This window comes from Haemorhous mexicanus, chromosome 5 (genome assembly GCF_027477595.1).
Source record: "Haemorhous mexicanus isolate bHaeMex1 chromosome 5, bHaeMex1.pri, whole genome shotgun sequence".
NCBI classification, from domain to species: Eukaryota; Metazoa; Chordata; class Aves; order Passeriformes; family Fringillidae; genus Haemorhous; species Haemorhous mexicanus.
Genome location: NC_082345.1, coordinates 57,692,389 through 57,708,339, shown reverse-complemented (window position 1 = coordinate 57,708,339; position 15,951 = coordinate 57,692,389). Strand labels below are relative to the sequence as shown.

At 46.2% G+C, this 15,951-nt stretch overlaps 1 protein-coding gene across 1 annotated transcript; it reads right to left on the bottom strand.

Moving 5' to 3' along the window:
- Positions 1-5,424: 5,424 nt before the first annotated feature.
- Positions 5,425-10,438, bottom strand: PIM3 (Pim-3 proto-oncogene, serine/threonine kinase). The gene is made up of 6 exons (XM_059847259.1): positions 9,918-10,438; positions 9,478-9,587; positions 9,289-9,339; positions 8,634-8,997; positions 7,171-7,347; positions 5,425-7,019 (listed from the first exon to the last, which is right to left on the bottom strand). The coding sequence occupies exons 1-6, from the start codon at positions 9,997-9,999 to the stop codon at positions 6,835-6,837; spliced, it is 969 nt and encodes a 322-aa protein (XP_059703242.1). The 5' UTR covers positions 10,000-10,438; the 3' UTR covers positions 5,425-6,834.
- Between the last annotated feature and the right edge of the window lie 5,513 nt (positions 10,439-15,951).

Below are 15,951 nucleotides of genomic sequence, written 5' to 3'. Positions count from 1 at the left end.
AAAATAGCAAGATTTGTCATGTTCTTTACAAATTCCTTGTTGCAGAAATTATCAAATAGGAACTAGGGGGTATGTTTGATGGTACTGACTAAAGAAAATTTTGTTACTACACATTTCCTTTCTTCAGCAATACCACCTCTCTTTCATCACATCCCAGGCCCAAGCAGTTGTGCATACTCCCTCACTTCTGCTGGATTGCTATCAGAGATCAGTTTATTGATCTTAATACCAATGCACCAGCAAAAGGAAAGGATATTGGGAGGAACAATTTAGCTGATGCTGGCTATGAGAAAAGGTCAGTAGCACCATAGCCTCACCATCACGACAAAATCTGTCACTACTGCTATTGATTAGGTCAAATCTGCATTAAAAAGTTTTGGTTTTGCCAGTAGCAAAACCAGCACTGTCAATAAATTTTATATTGGTTCAAGAAGCAGATGAATGTTGTGACTGAAATCTGTCTTTGTAATTCAAGTTCATTAGCTGAAGAAATTCAAAGTAATTTTAAAATAGCTGTATCTTTTAGATGATTTCTGAAAAATGCCTGTTTCTAAAAATATTGATTTACTATACTACACAGTCTGTTTATTCTGGTGTTCAGCTAGCCTTACAGATATAAAACTCTTCCTTATCACAACTTAATCTGCTTTCCTGTTGATTAAATTTTTTATTCATTTATGTTCGTCCAGACAATAGACAAATTCCCCTCTGCAAAGCAGTGATCTCTTACATTTTTTTATGCTGGTAAATCTTTATATTTTAAGGATTTTGATATTACTTAGACATTATAAAAACACAAACAAACAAAAAAAAACCAAACAAACAAACAAACAAACTACCCTCTTCTTCCCCTCCCCTCTCTCTACCCCAAAATCTTTGCATGGAGTCTGAACACCAGGGTATTTCCCCACAGGTAATGGTCATCTTTCCTTAGGATGATCTTAAAAGAGACTTTTACCTTTTATGACTATATTAGGATTGGAAATTTCTGGAAAAGAAATACTATATGAGGAATCATCACACGAGTCTTTTATAACATATGCTTGCTAACACATTTATATATTTTAATTCAAATAGACTGATATTTGATGCTTACATTTTCCTGTCCTAAGAGAAAGGAAGCAGAAAAGGGAGAGACTTCAGCCGTGAAACCAGGCCATTCATAATTACCAGAGTAAGTTTCTCAAGCAAAAGTTTTTTTATTTCTACAAAAGAGAATTTTTTTTTTTTCAGTAGCACTAACCTACAGACAAAAGAAAAAAAATCCACCTAGCAGACAACTGTTCATGAAGTAATAAAACATTTGCTTCAGGATTCTGTACATAATAGAGCAAAATACCAAAATACTTCAGTTTTCAGTATAATTTTCTGTAATCTTTCTGTACTCCTAATTGGAGACTTAAAGTGACTGCTGAGTCAATAGTAGCAAACAAAGAATCATATTGATCCTCAAGTCACTTTTCTGACTATGACTTAATTCTAATTTTGATGTTTAACACAGACTTACCTGAGAAACAGTGCAAGTCAAAGTACGCATCTCACTAATTCTCTTAGTGGACTAGTATAAGCAGCTTTTTACATAATGGTTTGTGTAGTCAATTAGCAGAGTATTAGCCATAATAGATAACGTTCTTACTAAGACCATATTAATTAGAGCTTAAACACAGCTAATCTGAGACCTATATTGAATTTATATTATTATGTAAGCAGAATGTTTCCGCAGGCAAGTCATTTCCTTCACAGCATTTTAAGGAAAAGGAAATCCTAGCATCTGACACATAAACATGCCGATTTTATCAGAGTATGGCAAACCACTTAATGCTTCTTAAAACTTGAGTGGGCCAGGCTGTATTACAAATAATAATTACGAACAGTAAAGGACAGAAAGACTGAATACCTTTTAAATTTATTGGAAAAACAGGGGTGGAATTGCAAGCTAAGAAAATATCTGCAAGAATTAAATGGATGTATGTTTCTGCTCCTCATTTTGTCTTGAGTTACACCTCAGCTCCAGAGTTCTCTGGTCACTTCTCTTCATCAAAAAAAGAGTTAGTATCTCTATGTGGACCCATTTTTTAGTGATAACATGAATTCACCAGTTATGAGACAAGCATTCTCTGAAAATAATTAGGAATCTTGTCTTATACAGATTAAAATTAATTTTTAGTTGCATGGATTTGTGGCCTCCTTATCACTTTGTTCAGCAGTTCTGCAATATAACCAAAGCTTAATACGTCTCTGGTAAATCAGCTACCTGGAGAAATGCTGTAGGCAAAAGCATATTACATTTTTAAATCACAGATAACCATGAAACTCAGTAATTGCAAATTTACAAGCAGAGAAAATTTTGGGACAGTATCAAAAACTATTGCAATGAAACTAAAACACTATCATCTTGACTTCTGCCATGAATTGTGGCATCAACTGCTGTTAGTAGAAAAAATTCCACTAATATGAGGCTGAAAGGGCCACAACATTCTGTTGTTGTCTAGTTACACCACTGAGAATTATTGCCCATCTGCATGCCAGAAGACAAGTTACTCTCCTGGTTGCTGAAATGAAGTGGAAGAATGAGGGCTAATATGGTTGTAAAGGCTCATGCCAAGAGTCATGTATGTAACTGGGGCACACCAGGCCAGTTAGCACTGTAACATCAGATGCAGATTTGACAGCCTTTGACAGCCTCCCCCATTTTTATCGAAAAGCTATTTTTGCATTTGTAGTAATTTTTTTTTTTTAATTTTTTGTGAAATATCCCTTCAAGCATTATGGGATAATTAAGTATCAGACATACTCACTCATATCTAAAAATATCAGCCAGCAGTGCTTTAAAATCTCCCCAATTTATGCATCATTATTTTTGGAACATGTACTTTTATTTCACCAACAGAGGTCACTAAACCACTGAGAGAGAACCATAAGTGTTCGGTGGGAACACACCCTAGTCAATCTTCCTAACATCTTTTGATAGTTATTTTCAAAGGGCTCTTATTCAGCTGCTTCAGCAAATATAAGCTCAGTTAACAAAAAGAGAGAAAAAAAAGAATAGAGTGTATGCTTATGCACTCAGGGAAATGAACTTTAATCAGGATATGAATTACACAAAACACTACATTGTTAAAGATATTTCAGTATCAGAATTTATTTAAAATATCTATTATGAAACCAGTAGCATACATACATGCATAGGTAGGAGTATTGTTAAATCAGTTTTTCAAGATTAAAACAGGCCCTGATTTAAACTATAGTGTTTTGAATGACCTGCTGAATTTTATTTTTCAGGCTTTGTGCTGTGGAAAACCAACCTAGTGGGGAGAGAGTATGAAGAGGAGGATCCCAGAGAAATAACATTTAATGGTATTAACACCAGATAGAAGCACAGGAGAAACCAAGAGCTGTCACTGACTTGCTCATTTTGGCAGAAACACTCAGCTAATGGAACTGTATTAACACATCATTTTCCAACTTTCAACTGTAATGAAAAGCTATTTTTACAAATCATTACTTTCAGTATATGGTGTTTCAGCCGCATGGCTTCTATTAGTGTACAGGGGAGTTTCACAACCAAAGCTGCCTGTGCAGCACTGAAAGTGCACCTTTTATGTTGAGCTAATCCCAGAGGGGAGTCAGCACTTGTGCTCGTGTCCTTTTGACCTTTATCCTTTTAATGCATTTTGCCTCAGTAGCAAAAGGTGAAAACCTAGTTTTTATGTTTCAAAACAGAGCGTTTCAACTCTGATTCTCAGTGAAGCTAAGGAAAGTAACATCAGCTCTTGTGGAAATGTTGAAAGTCCCTGGCTCAGCAATCAACAATAGCTTTACAAATGTGTTTTTAAAATAGCTTTCCTGGTAGCCCTTTGAAGCTCACCCCTACAGCCCTGCTGCCATCCCTCTGAACAGCTGTGAACATGTGAAATCACTGGAGTGGAAGATGTTAATTACTGTCAGCTACTGGAATTTCTCCAGGGACCTCTTGTGGTTAGAAACGTGTTTCCCTAAAGAAATGCACTAGGTGCTGGGATCATCTCTCCTGTAGCATACCCGAATCCTCCCTTCTTAAGCAAAAGGAATTTCTCATTCCAAAGCAAAACTCTAAATATTCACTTTTAAGTGTTCTTCTCATATGACACTGATTTTTCTAAGCAATCGTAACTGTAGAATCTTTTATTTCTGTGAATAGAGTACCAACAATAGGGAACTGAGTTTTTCAGGGACTAGGTTTAGCATATATACAGATTTTCATTAAAAACTGGGGAAACAAGTCCAAAATAAAAAAGGAACAAAATCAGAAAACATAGAAAATAAATTGACAGACAGAAGTGTGGTTAGGGCTTTTTTTCCCCCCAACTAGAGTAATTTGAGCCTGCTTTTTACAGCCAAGAAAAGGCTACACACCTTCCCTCTGTGTCATCAGAAAAGGGCACAGACTAATAATGGTCTTTTTTCTTCAGATTTACCTCCTGCTACCTATTGGCATTTTGAGTCTAAACTAGTTAGCATCAGGAGCTTGATGTGATGCCAGCAAGATATTACCCACAGGAACCAAAATAATAGCAGATGAGCTGGCAGATCCCCAGAAAGGGAAATAACATAAAACTAAGATTCCAAGTCTAGCCCTTAACTGTGACAACTACAAAGCACCTTTAATGACTGAACACATCCTTAAATATACCTTGTAGATCCCTCTGCAGTAGTTAAACCTTGTAATCACTACCACCCCCGCAACAAGACCAAGTCAGGTAAGTCTCTGGCTACAGAGAAACGAGGATGAAATCCTTAATCTGCAGGACTTGACTCCTAACGAGTGAAGACAAATGCTGAGGACATTTCTCTTGTCCTTTCCTGTAGGTGAGAATGGCACATGCTCCCCTGTATCACACTCCATCAGCACCAGTCTTTGATAATCTAAGGGAGTTGAAGGAAAACAATCACCCTGATCCCCAAGAATGCTGTACCTTTACCAGAAGTCCTCACCCAGCCCCAGAAGGAAGGTGTAAGTGGGAAGAAGGAAACTGAATGTAATGGAAAGTAAACATCTCAACTGTGAAAACAGTAACCACCAGCAGCTACAGAACTCACTCCTTCCTTGTTATACTTAAGGACAAGTACACTGATATTCAGTGTTTACAGAGGTAAAAGTCCCACAATTACAGGGCCAATTCCCTTTTATGCAGGCCATTAGTGCTGTTGTATTGTACTCCTTCTCCAGTCCAACATCAAACGCAGTGATTGGGGAGTAGATAGAGCTCAGGTGAAGGATTGCTTAATTCTTTCAAAATGGTCACTGCTTAACAGCACAGACCTTCTCCTAACTCCGGCTCAGCTGCTGCAGGCCTCTAACAAGGCTTGAGATGGTAACAGAGTGTGTTTCCCAGCTCATCACAAGCAAGAATGAAGGTAAAAGTAAATACACAAACACAGAACTGTTATATACAAAAAGTTTAATTGAAATACCTGTATAAAAAATATGATCTCCATACATTTCACACCGTTAAACAGAAGAAAAAAAATCCAAATCCAAGCTGCATAAATGCAACCAGATCACAGAAACACAGCTATTAAAATAAATTAAGGTTTATGACTCTGCCACTCTACCTTCCAGAGCCAATGCACGGAGACTGTACAATGTCAATAATTTAAAACCCTTCCAAACAGCATTACTTTACACTTCTGGTACAATAATACCAGACAAAAGGCATACTGACTAACTTTAAAAAGTCATTCTATTTCCCTTAAATTAGACTTTGTACAACAATTTCCCATCTTCCAACAAAAAACTGGTAAGGTCAGAAATTTTTTTTTATTTTTATTTTTTTGTAACCAAAAGTTGACAGGAATGCAGAAAAAAAAGTGCCATGGGCAAACCACTAGAATTCCCATGGGGAGAAGGAGGGGAAAGCACAGTGTTGAATAACTCTAACCAAATAAATTAACCAAATAAATAGCCACAGTTGAAAACTGTGGGAGGTCTTCTAAAATCCAAACAATAAATAACTGTATAGTACACGGGAAAAACCAAGTTTACATAAACACATTATACAGGTATGGAAAACAAAAGTAGAAGTCCTTGAATATTGCATTGATTGTGCATTCAACATGCCCATACATACTTTAAGACTCGCAGGGTGACAAAAGGCCGGGGGGAGTTGAGAAAGGGGCTTCTCATGCCCAATGGTAGAGATGATAAAAGGAAACATGAATAAATGTTTCTGATAAAGAAGCCGATATACCTGTTCATATTTCTGTGCAGGCTATAGGAAATATTTTGAGCAGCAGAGGTGGGTTGGATTTGTAAGGGGCAGGGGGGCAGGAGTGAAATGTCTGTGTTCAAGTATTCCATCACCAGTGGATGGGACTACTTCATTCAATCACCGAACAGGTTCTCCAATGCATCATAGGAGCTGCTTCCCCCAGCACTGAGTCTAAAGGGAGCAAATTCCTATAATGAACTGGATCTTCTTTGGACATAGACAGCTCAAAAAAGAAAGTCCCACTGAAGCAGCTTTCAAAAAGGCACTCAAAAGCAAATAAAATCTAGTCCAGGCTCTATGAGAGCAAAAAAGTTTACCATGTATTCAAGAGGTCACTGCTTTCTTAATAAGGTCAGTCTTTGACTAAGTACTGGCCTGCAACTCCCAAACATCAGCGTTTCCAAAGGAAATCTCTCATTCCAAAGCAGAAACCAGCAAAGGGGGAAAACAAAATCAAGTCCCTCAGACAAAGATTCAACTACAGAATAATGAATGCATTTTTCTAGCCCCTCCTATGTATTGGCAGCAGCACTGTGGTCTTTCTGCTTGAAGCTCCCCCTCCCAGTGCGAGGTCCTTAGTAATTCACAGACTCTCATTACTTGAACTTGTGCTAGATACATCAGTATCAAGGGTCCGTAGCCTTATGTCACAGTCCTCAGACTTCACGACTTCAGATTTGTGCATCCATTGATGGTCAAAAATCTGCTCAAGTGTTGGTCTGTCTGAAGGCCTCAGTGAAAGGCACCATTTGATCAGCTGTTGACATTCTGTAACAAAAAAAGAAAACCATATTAGAACAAAAAAGTAAAAAATAAGACAATCCTCAGTAACAAAAATCCACCCACACAAGCTCATGTGTACAAGACCATTAAAAAAAACCCCAAACGAAAAAACCCATTTGACTTCTGCAGAACTTACCAGGTGAAATTCTTCTCCTGAAGTATAATCGCCCCCTCAAGATTTCTTCATCTTGCTCAAAAGGGATGTCTCCACAAACCATGTCATATAACAGAACTCCCAGAGACCATACTGTTGCTGACCGCCCATGGTATCTGTGGTATCTGATCCACTCTGGAGGGCTGTACACTCTTGTTCCTGAAAGGAAAAAAAAAACCCAACGCAATTATAGTAAAGGTTTAGAGTGTTTCCTCATTATTCAGTTCCTTCTGGCAGAGCTAAATTAAATTCAAAAATTTGACATTTAAGAATTTAAAAAAAAAAAACAAAACAAAAAAAAAAAACACCAAAAAAACAACACCAAACCCAGAAAACTAAACAGCTTTAAATTTTTCACAAGCCAAAGCCATTAGCAGTGTAATTTCAGGTCATCTGCAGCGTTACACCATAACAGACTTGGCCCATCCGGTTGTTCTATTTTGTTGCAAGGAATAACACAGCCCCATCAGCTGACTGTTTACTGAGGCAAGCTCCCTTTCACTGACCACGTGGCGTCTGCAGCATCACACCAAAAATAGACACAAAAGGACAAAGGGGGCTGGCAGGGAGGAGGAGAGGGCGACAAGAAGGTGAAACTCAGGTCTGCCCGCATTACACGGGGCTAATCTGCTTTATCCAATTCCACAGGGCAGTAAACAAAATAGGGCTGCTTACAATTTCTATGTTTTTAAGGCCTCCCCCTGGGGCTTCTATGCGGCAGCTTTTCCCAACTCGCCCCCCCCTTCTCCTCCCTCCAGTGTGAGGGCTCCTTGGATACCAAACAAAACGGGGAATTCGTGATGCCGAGGGTCACGTGCGGCAGGGCTTCGGGTTTCACAACAAACAGATGTGAGTGCGGCAGCTGGGGGCGGGGGGGAGCGAGACCCCGGTGTTACATCAGTCGTACTCCAAGGACTGGGGGAAATGCTCCCTCTGGTCACATGCTGGCTTATGTTCAGCTTTCCCACCTCTAAAGCATCGACCTCAGCCGGTGTAGCAAGTAATTTCGAGGGAGCGCATTTGTCCCCATCGCTTTAAAATCTGCAATGCGGGATTTCCAGGACACTGGCAGAATGGGAGCGGGGGAGGTACCACTCCGAGTTAAAAAAAACGCCGCATATAAAAACTGCATATCCACACATGGAAACATCCGACACTGGCAAAACCTCCATGTAAACAGATCGCCCTCTAGGAAAAAAACCCCGCTTTTTCCAAGACAGGGAAACATAAACTGCTGCGTCACTGCCTGGAATCGCTTCTTTCCTACGCAACTGAACACCCCTAAGCGGCTTCGGGTCCACAGGTTTCCATTACCGATAGACCTGATATGAACCCCCGCACCAGGGGCTCTGCTTGCTGTCACTGGTCACTGGAAAGGGGCTAAGCGGCAGCTCTAGGGAGGGCATCACCCCGCGAGGGGCACGGGAAGGGTGGGACGCACGTACCGTCGAAATCGGTATAGACTGTATCCTTGAGGAGGGCCCCTGAGCCAAAATCAATGAGCTTCAGCTCGCCCGTGCGGAGGTCAACCAGCAGGTTCTCGTCCTTGATGTCCCGGTGCACCACGCCGCAGCCGTAGCAGTGGCGCACCGCCTCCAGCACCTGCCGGAAGAACCCGCGGGCCGTCTCCTCGTCCAGAGCACCCTTTTCCGTGATGAAGTCGAATAGATCCTTCACCAGCTCGGGCCGCTCCATGATGATCAGGTACCCGTCGGGCCGCTCGTACCAGTCCAGCAGCTTGATGACCCCTCTGAAGCCGGAGCCCACCTTCTTGAGAAGGACGATCTCCAGGGGCACCATGATGCCACTCTGGGCAGAAAAAGGGGGGCGGGTTAGCGGGGGGTGGCGCGGCCCGGGGCACCCCCTCGCTGAGGGGAGGGAGGCGGGGAGGGCGTGCAGGGCGGGGAGGAGGGCGCGGCCGGCGGGCCCCCTCTGCCACTGCCGCAGTCCGAGGGGCGGGCGCGGCGCTGCGGCGGCGAACCCCCGCCAAATTCCCTCCCGACGCAGAGGCCGCGCCAGCGGGGCGGGCCCCACCACCCACACAATGGCCTCGCCGCGGCGGAGCCCCGCGGCACCCCCGGAGCCCCCCCGGGTACTTACAATGGTGCCCCACTCGGTCACCCGCTCCTTCACCACATGCTTCACGGCGACCTGCGGAGAACGGAGGCGCCGTGAGCGGCGGGGCGGGCTCAGCCTGCGCCCCGCCGCCGAGGGCCGGGCCGGCCGCGCCCGCCGCTTCCCGCGCCACGCTCCCGCCCGCCGCCCCCGCCCGGGCGCCCCGCGCCTCACCGGCAGCCCGTCGGCGATCCTGTTCCCTGCGTACACGGTGCCGAAGCCCCCGCTGCCAAGCACGGAGCCCACCTGGTAGACTTTATCAAAGGGCTCTTTCTCCAGTTTCACTGCGTAAACAAGAGGGAAAAACCCGCGTTAATGTCCGCAACCCCGCTGCACCCGAATAACAACAATAATAATGATAATAATAATAAAAAAAAAAATGTAAAAAAAAAAAGAGCACAAACGCTCTGCCTGGCAGACCCATACTGTGTGCGCTGCCCTGATTCCGACCAAGGCTTTATTTAAAAAAAAAAAATCTTTTTATGTTAAAAAAAATTTAAAAAAAATAATAAACGCAGCTCCGGGAGTTGCGAGACGAGCCCAACGCCCCGGTAACGCAGGGCCGGTCCGCGCCTCTCCGGCGCGGCGCAGGCAGGGACACCCCAGCCTCGTACCTGGCTGGAGGATCTTCACCGGTAAGTGGTCCATGCTGGGGCTGCAGATGTGCGCCAGCGAGCCGAACTTGGAAAGCAACATCTTCCGAGGGGGGGAGGAAAACGTCGAGTTAGTTCCCCGCGGCAGCTCCGCCGGCGTCCTCTCGGCTCGGCGCGGCTCTCCTCTCTCCGGAGCCGGCGGAGGGCGGCGGGCCGCTGAAAGCTTCTGCGCGGCTCCTTCTACGGCCGGGAGCGGGAACCCACGAAGTCCTTGGGGGTCTGTCCCCGCCGGCAGTAGTCCAGGTGTCGGTCGCACAAAGTCCTCCAGAGAAACGCAATCAGCGAGCGCGCCGCACCCGCGTTCCTTCTTCCACCCGGCGAGAGCCGCTCGGGGCGCAGGCAGGCACAGGCAGAACTATAGCCCTCCGCGGAGGCAGACAAGTCCGGGGGCTCCGGATCCGCGCGTGGAGCCCGCCCCTGCGGGGGCCGCGGTGGCAGGAGCGGGCTGGGCGCCGCAGTGGAGCCGTGGCGGGCGGAGGACAGACCGCGCCGCCGCCGAGCTGCCCGCGCGCTTCTGAGCCGGCGGCGCCGCCGAGCCGCCTCTTAACTCCCAATATTTTGGTGCGGGCAGAGTGCGGCGAGCGCGCCGAGAATATCCCTCCGCGGGGGAGGGGGGGAAACACCTCTCCCCGCCGTCCCCGCCGCCCCCTCCCCTCTGCGCCGGAGCCCCCGCGGGGCGGCGGCCGTGACTGCAGCGCCCTATACCGCCGCACCGCACGGGCGGACACGGGGAGGGCGGGGGGCTGGGAACTACTTGTTCTGTAGTAACCGGCGCGCAGAGTTACACATCGTCTGAGAGGAACGCATCACACATTAGCGGCAAAAAAAAAAAAAAAAAAGGAGGGGGTAGAGATTCTCCCGTGCGCGTTAACGCTGCCGCGCGGCCAATCGCCGGGCGCCCTTTCAAAGGGCTCCCGGTGCGGCCCAATGAGGAGAGCCCTCATTTGCATGCGGCGCGGGGCCAGGCGGCGGCAGGGCGGGAATGCCGCGGCGCGCCGGGCGCGCCCCGCCCCGGGCTGCGGGAAGGTCGCTCCGAGCCCCCGCGTCCGGGGCTGCACGGGGGCGGGGCGCCAACAGCGCCGGGGCACGGTGGGTCGCGGTTCTCCGGAGTCCGCCTGGGGCTCCAGCAGCCCTGGCATGGTGGTCGGAGCTCGCTCATTTTTGCCAGCCGGTGCTCCCCAGTGAGCACGCGGCGCGCTCCCTCGCCCTCAGCAGCGATTTCTCCTCCTCCCCAGCGCTGCCCCCTCGCCTCGGCGCAGTTCGGCCCCGTGCCAGCGCGGGGGGACGCTGGCGCCTGCCCTCCGCGCCTGCCTCTGTCAGTCACCTCTCCTGTGCGGAAGCCCCGCGGGGCCGGTGCGGCGCGACGGCGGGCGCCGGAGTCCTGGCGGCGCAGCTCGGAGGAGCTGAGCGGTTCCCGCCCCGCCGAGGCGCCGCGCCTGGAGAGGGCACGGAGCTGCTCTACTGCCCGGCGCTGCTGCCGCCGCCCGCAGCCCCCCCCGCAGGGGGCGCTGCATCAACAGGAATGGCGACCCACCGGGCTCGCGGGGGTCCCTGTGCCCTGAGGCCGCGCCGGTCACCACGCTCCTGGCTCCGCCGCTGTCCGCGGCTCCGGCCTTTCCTGAAGGAACACCGAGACAGTTAGGGGCGCCCAGGCGGAAGGAGAAGCCCGAGGGCATCTTGCCGAGTCTCTGTCCACCAAAGCTGTGGGCGACTGCTTTAGAAATTGGCTGCGATGCTGGATGGGCAACAATATCTTAATAACCGCTCCAGCAGCTACCGAGAGCCCAGCCCAGATGCGCTCCCAGGGCTGGCGCTCAGGCCGGCAGCACCCCGCCGTTTGCAGACAGCTTGGCGGCCACCCCTCCGCACCCTGTCACCGCCACGCCCGCACCGCCGCCCTGTCACCCACCGCGGCCCGGTGCGCGGCGGGGAAAAGCAGCGGAGTCGGAGAGAGCGGAGCTCAGCGGGGATCCCTGACGGGAGGGTGTTTGGCAGCCCCTCCCACCCGGGGCTCTCGGGGAGAGCCTAGCAGTTGGCATTGTCTGATAATAGTACCGCTGTAATCTCGGGCGGTCGTGCCCATAAACAAAGCAAGGACTTCTAGGGAGAGGTAATATCTTTTATTAGATTAGACCAGCTGATGTAAAGGTCAAGTTTGCAGACGCAGTTTCAACCCTTCATGTCCCAGAATGTATTTTTTGAAGATAGATCTGTTGGGCTATTAAAGTTACTACTTCTCATACATACCAATTTGCAGAGGCTCCAAAATAAACCACTGAGTTTATTGAGTAGCTGAGGAATTCAGGAGGTTTCATGTTTATGGATTTTTTTTCCTTAAAGCTAATGATATGAGTTTATGAGATAAAGCAATAAAAAAGCACTTTTTTTTTCTTTTTTTTTTTTTTAATTTATGTTAGAGCCTGCCTTTTGGCTGTCTCAAATCACATTATTAAAAATTAATACATGTAATATGTTTAAGTGCTAATTATTTAGGGTATTAACACTGCGAGTTTTTACTAATTCCTGCTTTTTTTACATGACCAGGCATGAAAAATCATGCATGGATCACTAGTCTGTAAACATAAAAACATCAATCCTTGTCATTCCAACTATACTTGGAATTGCTTAAATTCATCTCTGTGTGTGGCCAATCTATAGTAAATCAGTGATACATTTGCCTTGAACCTGTTTAGGAAATAATACAGTTCCCTCAAAATCCTGTTGCATTTAAGCTACATCTTCAGCGGTGTCAACTATTAAAAAAACATGACATGACATATCTTTCCACAAATATATTTGTAGCAAAATGGTCATCTGAAAATTCTGGGATCAATTCAGGCATTGATGTAACTCCCAATCTGATTTGTATTTTCACACCAGTGTGAAAGGGAGGTTATTTTACATTTAACATTAAAGAAAACAAGATAGTTACTGTAAAAAAAGAAAAAAGGTGATAAGGGGGTATTTGTCCTTCATTCACTTAATTTTGGCAGACAGACATTTAATTTGTATACAGCTACAAGCACTCTTGGTTTGACAGAATTACAGATGGATCCCAGACATGGAATTTACCCTGTCTTTACACATAAGCCTTTCATGGGTTTGTGGTGCTCCTTTTGATCTGGTTTGGAACATGCAGTTTAGTGGTCCTAAACAATTATAGCTGCAGAAATATTTTATAAACTAGTTTTGGCCACTTTAACAGTGGCTTTGCAACTATAAATGGAAAATCATTCATGAGCAGGATGCCAGTTTGCTTTAGGATTCCTTTTTCTGTGCAACAGTCCCTGAGCTGGAGTGAGTTTGTCAGGCACAGAAATACAGAAGATCCATGGAATTTTCTGCTTGCAGAACAGTACTACCTTTAGGCTACCTTTTAATGTCTTTATGGAACCCAGCTCAAAATTTGCTGTGGCACATCATCAGGTACTGCACCAGTGATATTAATGGGCTCTAATATATACTTATAGCCATTGTAGTGTTGGATGGGACTACCAAAATGCATCTGTTCTCCTAATGTGACCATAAGGAAGGCTGCTAAGAATGCTCTGGCAATAAATGTCCATTAAACTTACAAGAATATTGGTATTTCTAGGTCACTCAGCCTCCTTATATGTCAAAGCTCCTAGCTCCCTTAATGACTCTTAGCTTGATTCTCTTCAGTCTCTCTTTCATTTGGCAAGAGAACAAACTGAACACTGTGCTCTAGATGTGGCTTCATCTGTGCTGAAGAGAGGGCAATAATCATGTCCCTTGACCTGCTGGCTGTGGCACTCCAAGATGTGGCTAGTGTTCATTACTGCAGGCACACACTGCTGACTTTGTTGGTTTGTGGTCCACTGGTTCTTCTCCTGTGGCACCGTTAGTTCCAGCCTGCACTCTCCCTAACTGTCCTGTCCCACATGTGGGATCTTGGCATTCTTGTTTTTGGAAGTCCAATACAGATGTATGTGTTATACATTTATTCAGCTAGTTGAGGTCTCAATAGCAGCTGTACCCTCCAGTATATCAACAGTCCCCCTTGATTTGGTGTCACCTTGTATTTCCAAAGGTCACGGATGAAAAAGTTAAATAATATCAGCTATTTTATTGATCCTAAGAAACATCCCTTGGAATCACCTGCTAGTTGGACTTGAAATAGTTATTAGCTACCTTTTGAGGCCCATGACCTGGCCAGTTTTTAATGCACCTTGTAGTATACCTATATCATCCCAGTCTGGCTGCAGATGCTGAAAAACTATCAAAGTTCTGGCTACAGGCAAGGGGCGCAACACCTACTCTAATCTCACCCGGGAAACCTGTAATGTAGTTGTAGAAAACAATCAGAGTGACTAAACACAGTTTGTCCTTGGGAAATTTGAGATAGCTGTTCTCAACAACATTTTTGTTGTTGTGGTAATGATTTCTATGAATACTTGCTCTGTAATTGCCCCAGCAATTGAGAGAAGGTTGATCATCTTTTCACCACCCAGATCCTCCTTTTGCAATTTCCTAACACAGACGTAACATTTTTGCAGTTAGAAACCTCCTCTGATCACTGTGACCTTCCACAAGGGACTGAGAGTGCCCTTCCAATGACTTCTGCTGTCACTCTTAGTACTCTCAGATGTATTCTGTCCAATCCCATGGACATGTATGACATTTCTATCTTGTTTAATTAGACCCTGACTTAATCCTTGCTACTTTACATGGAACTCTAGGATCCCTGAGAGCAGACTATGCCAGTAGAAACAGATAAAATGAATACTCGTGTGCTGTGTCACAAAGTCACCTGATGCATTCAGCAGCTGGCCTAGATTTTTCTCAGTCTCTTGTTTTGCTGCAAAAGTGTCCTTACCCATGACATCCTTCATCAATTTTAACGGCATGTAAGCATTGCCCCTCTAATTCCATCCCTGCTTGCCCAGGAAATGCTCCTGTGCTCCTCCCACTCATTGTGTCCCCACTTCCACCTCCCATATGCTTGTTTTTTGTTGTTGAGCTCAGTCATATATACCCTGTGCTGCTAAGGAAGGCTTCTGCTGTATTTTGCTGTTTACTTGCAAATTAGGACGTATAAGAAATGTGAGTCACTCTGCCAGGTCCTACAGATCAGTTGTTAGGCCACTTCTTTCAGCAACTCCAGTGCTTTTCTTTTGACCAGTGTCTTGTGAAGCCACAACCTCTCTTTATTTCTTTGGATCTAAGAACATGTTGCTGAAATTATGAATGATTAGAGAATCATAGAATTGTAAAATATGCTGAGTTGGAAGGATCACCATCTGGCCCTGAGCAGAGCACTCAAAGACTCACACCATGCGCCTGAGAGCGTTGTTCAAATGCTTCTTGAACTCTTTCAGGCTGGTGCTTTGACCACTTCCCTGGGTAGCCTCTTCAGTGCTCAACTACCCTGTGGGTGAAAAGCCTTTTCCTCATATCCAACCCGAACCTTCCCTGACTCATTTTCACCTTGTTTTCTCGAGTCCTGTAATAGGTCATAAGAGTGATGAGATCAGTGGCTGCTCCTTCACTCCCCCCCATGAGGATATTGTAGACTGCAGTGAGGTCTCCCTTCAGTCCCCTCTTCTCCAGGCTGAAAAGAACAAGTGAACTCAGCTGCTTCCCCTCCAAGCCCTTCATCATCCTCATGGCCCTCCTTTGGACAATCTCTAATAGCTTAATGTCTTTTTGATGTTGTGGCACCCAAAACTACCCCCAGGATCTGAGGTGAGGCTGTCCCAGTGTAGAGCAGAGCAGGACAATCCCCTCCCTCACCCGGTCAATGATGCAGCACCTGATGCAACCCAGGACATGACTGGCCCTCCTGGCTGCCAGGGCACTGCTGGCTCATCATCAACAGAAAGAAATGGACAATTTCTTCAGTAACACACTGTCGCAGTGCCTCTCCAAGCGTGTGCTCGGAGTCACCGCAGCTTGCTCTGGCACTGCAGGCAGCAAGGGATACTCTCCCATTCCTCGGGAGGTTGGGAGAGCGGCTAAGTGTTTCGCCTTTAGG